At 51.4% G+C, this 2,781-nt stretch overlaps 1 protein-coding gene across 2 annotated transcripts; it reads right to left on the reverse strand.

Annotated features, from left to right (window-relative positions):
• LOC133930033 (beta-1,2-xylosyltransferase XYXT1-like) lies at positions 1-2,552 on the reverse strand. 2 transcript variants are annotated; one of them, XM_062376725.1, is made up of 6 exons: positions 2,161-2,552; positions 1,933-2,007; positions 1,766-1,849; positions 1,587-1,646; positions 1,345-1,422; positions 1-1,226 (listed from the first exon to the last, which is right to left on the reverse strand). In XM_062376725.1, the coding sequence occupies exons 1-6, from the start codon at positions 2,312-2,314 to the stop codon at positions 46-48; spliced, it is 1,632 nt and encodes a 543-aa protein (XP_062232709.1). In that variant the 5' UTR covers positions 2,315-2,552; the 3' UTR covers positions 1-45. The 2 variants fall into 2 exon arrangements, with proteins under 2 accessions (XP_062232709.1, XP_062232708.1); XM_062376724.1 differs by having other exon boundaries at positions 1,933-2,013; positions 2,161-2,550.
• Between the last annotated feature and the right edge of the window lie 229 nt (positions 2,553-2,781).

The following is a 2,781-nucleotide window of genomic DNA, read 5'->3' on the forward strand; positions in this document are numbered from 1 at the left end:
TTAGAGCCAATAAAACTTCTTTTATCCAAAAATAAATCAAACTGTCTACCGCAAATGTTCCATTGCCTGTTTCAGGACAGGTTTGAACCTCTCCATGTTGATGTGTACATCCTGCTTTCCCAGGTACCACTCGGCCACGTTCCCCCACCCGCTCATGTGCACGGCGACGGGGTCCTTGATCATCGGGTGGTCCTTCCCGAACACGTCCATCAGCGAGCTCTCCTCGGCGGCGATGCCGTACTCGATGTACCGGAGCCCCATGTCGCGGGCGGGGTCGCCGAAGTCGGTCCGGGCGATCTCCTCCAGCCGGCCGTACGGCACGATCTGCACGAGCACCGCACCCGTAGGGAGGAACACGCAGTTGGTCAGCCCGGCGCCGTGGACGCCCAGCATCACGTCGAAGGAATTCACCTCCCGCGCGAACTCGTCGTAGCTGGCCCTCGGACGGCCGGCGATGGTCACCTCGAATCCGGCGGCCTCCGCAGCGGCGATGACCTCATGGAGGTTCATGAACTTCCGGCTGTTGGTCCGCTCGAGGATCATCATCCGCGGCCGCCGATCGGCAGGACTCTTGCTGAGCTTGATTGGCCGGTCGCGCGGCAGGGAGTAGGCTTGTCTCAAGAACTTGGTGAAGTCCACCATGGTGTAGCCCCCGCCGGTGGAGTCCAGAGAGGGATCGATGGTGAACTCTTTCCGGCTGCCGTAGCCGATGACGACGTGGGGATAGCACCGAATGGCGCCGTCGTCGTCCTTGTCAAATTCGACGATCTCGTGGCGCGAGATCTGGTTGAAGATCTTCCTGTACTTGTCGACCCAGAAGGGCAGCAGGTTGACGACGAGGAGCTGGACCTCCCCGTTGAACCGTCGCGCGCCGATGAACAGCGGGACGAGGACGTCGGTGAAGTCGTGCCAGTAGTTGCCGGTGAACCCGCCGAGCTCGATCACCATCGCGGGGACGTTGAGCCGGGTCGTGCACTGCGGTGCGTACTCGGGGCTGGGAACGGACTTCACCTTGACCGCCTTCAGGCCGTCCAGGTACTTGCGCGAGTAGGGCTTTATCGTCCACTCCCGCAGCGGCGCGCGCGGGGAGACGAGGGTGACCGTTGCTGCGGCGCCTCCGCGTGCCCGCGCGTCGCCGTCCAGCTCGCAGATGTCATACTTGCCGAACGACGTGTCGCAGATTGGCTTGGTGTGCGCGACATTGTTAAAGTCATCTGTCCCTCCCCCTGCTCACAGTTTACGCAAGATTCAAGGTGCACAATGTAATCAAGATTCATGGTGAAGAAGCGACATGTGAAATACTGAGTTGTTCAGGATCAGGACATAAAGGCACAAATTTTGTACCGAATTCAGTGAACTCAACAGTGTCCTTTTCCTTGGCTTTGTGCTTCTCCTCCCAATTGTCAGAGTTCCTTTCGTTGCCTAGCATCAAATCAAAAGGACAAATCGGGAGCCATTATTCATCGTATAAGGCTGTATACACCATACAGCAAACAAATGAAGACCGATCAAATAGTCGCTTTCAGAAAAGATAAAGAATCATTAAAATGCGCAAGGGAAGAACTAACGAACATAAGCAACCATACCTGATCGTTCCTCGATTGGATTTTTGTCTGCCCATTCCTGCTCACCTTTATCTTGTTCCTCTGAACCATAAAACAAGATGAAGATAAGGTCAAAATCAGTATCATGTTCAAGGAGAATTTGTCTTGGTCTCGTTACTTGATCATGTCTGCTGCCACGCATGAAGGGACTGACGGTTTACCTTGGAGGCGGGCAGTTGATTTTTCCGTGTGCCCCTCCACCACCTCTTTCCTGCCGAGTTCCTCCATTCCCCTGCTCGCAGCATCTACAGTAAACAGCTTCATGATTTTAACATATAATCAAAACGAGATGATCTAAGAAATCCTAACGGAATCCGATCACGCAGACCTTGTTCATGACGGCTTCTTTGGCGCTTTGCAGGAACTGTGTCAGCTGCTTTGATTGTTGTTGGGTTAGCATAAGCTGCGGCTTCGTGTGAGCAAAGAACAAAAGGAGAGCTTGTCAGAACTCAAAATTAGAATCCCCTTTTTTCTCAGGCTCCTAGAATTCCTAAACTTCTCGAGTTTGTGGCAACAAGAAAACACAAGCGATTGTGGCGATGAAATGATATATTACCATGCGGGCTGTAGTTGAACTGCGCAGAGACCATCAAGTAGAGCAACACCAGCACGAAGCCAAGAATTAGGCCGTACCCAACATAGCCTCTCTTCCACAGCGACGAGGACGATCGCGCTGCGCTCCTCGTCTCCTTTGCTTCGGTTCGCATCATCTTGTTAGCAGCATCCAATGAAAGTATATATGCTGCTGTGTGGCCTCACTGCAGACTAACCAGTGTTTATCTGCAACAGCCTCCTTAGAGTGTGTATTTCGTTTCGATCTCATACTTCGACAAGAGGGTAGAATTCTTTAGTTCTCAGAAGAAAGAGAGAAGAGGTAAGGGAACACCCAGGGCCAAGGCTACTGATTCCTTTGACTTATCAGATAAGATTCAAGTAGAATAGAATGGTTCTTTTTTTCTTCCTCTTTTTTTTTTGGGTTATTCTGCCTCATCCTTTTTTATATCTCCAACAAGCTATTGTTTTACAACACACTTTTGTACTACCGGTGCTTTCAAGTTGGTAGTAAATAAATGTTTTCTTAGTTTGACATTTTCTGATCCAACTAATTGATGACAAGTTCAAACATGAGCTATTATTGCTGTACAGCGTGGCCACCACGGTGCACGTTGCTTGCACG

This window comes from Phragmites australis, chromosome 10, assembly GCF_958298935.1.
Source record: "Phragmites australis chromosome 10, lpPhrAust1.1, whole genome shotgun sequence".
NCBI classification, from domain to species: domain Eukaryota; kingdom Viridiplantae; phylum Streptophyta; class Magnoliopsida; order Poales; family Poaceae; genus Phragmites; species Phragmites australis.

Excerpts from the sequence above, each read along its gene's own strand:
- LOC133930033 (XM_062376724.1), bottom strand. The coding sequence starts at position 2,314 with ATGATGCGAACCGAAGCAAAGGAGACGAGGAGCGCAGCGCGATCGTCC. Across the intron at positions 1,647-1,765 it reads ATCAACTGCCCGCCTCCAAG|AGGAACAAGATAAAGGTGAG; the intron begins GTAAACCGTCAG and ends TTTATGGTTCAG. Across the intron at positions 1,227-1,344 it reads TGTTGAGTTCACTGAATTCG|GGGGAGGGACAGATGACTTT; the intron begins GTACAAAATTTG and ends AACTGTGAGCAG.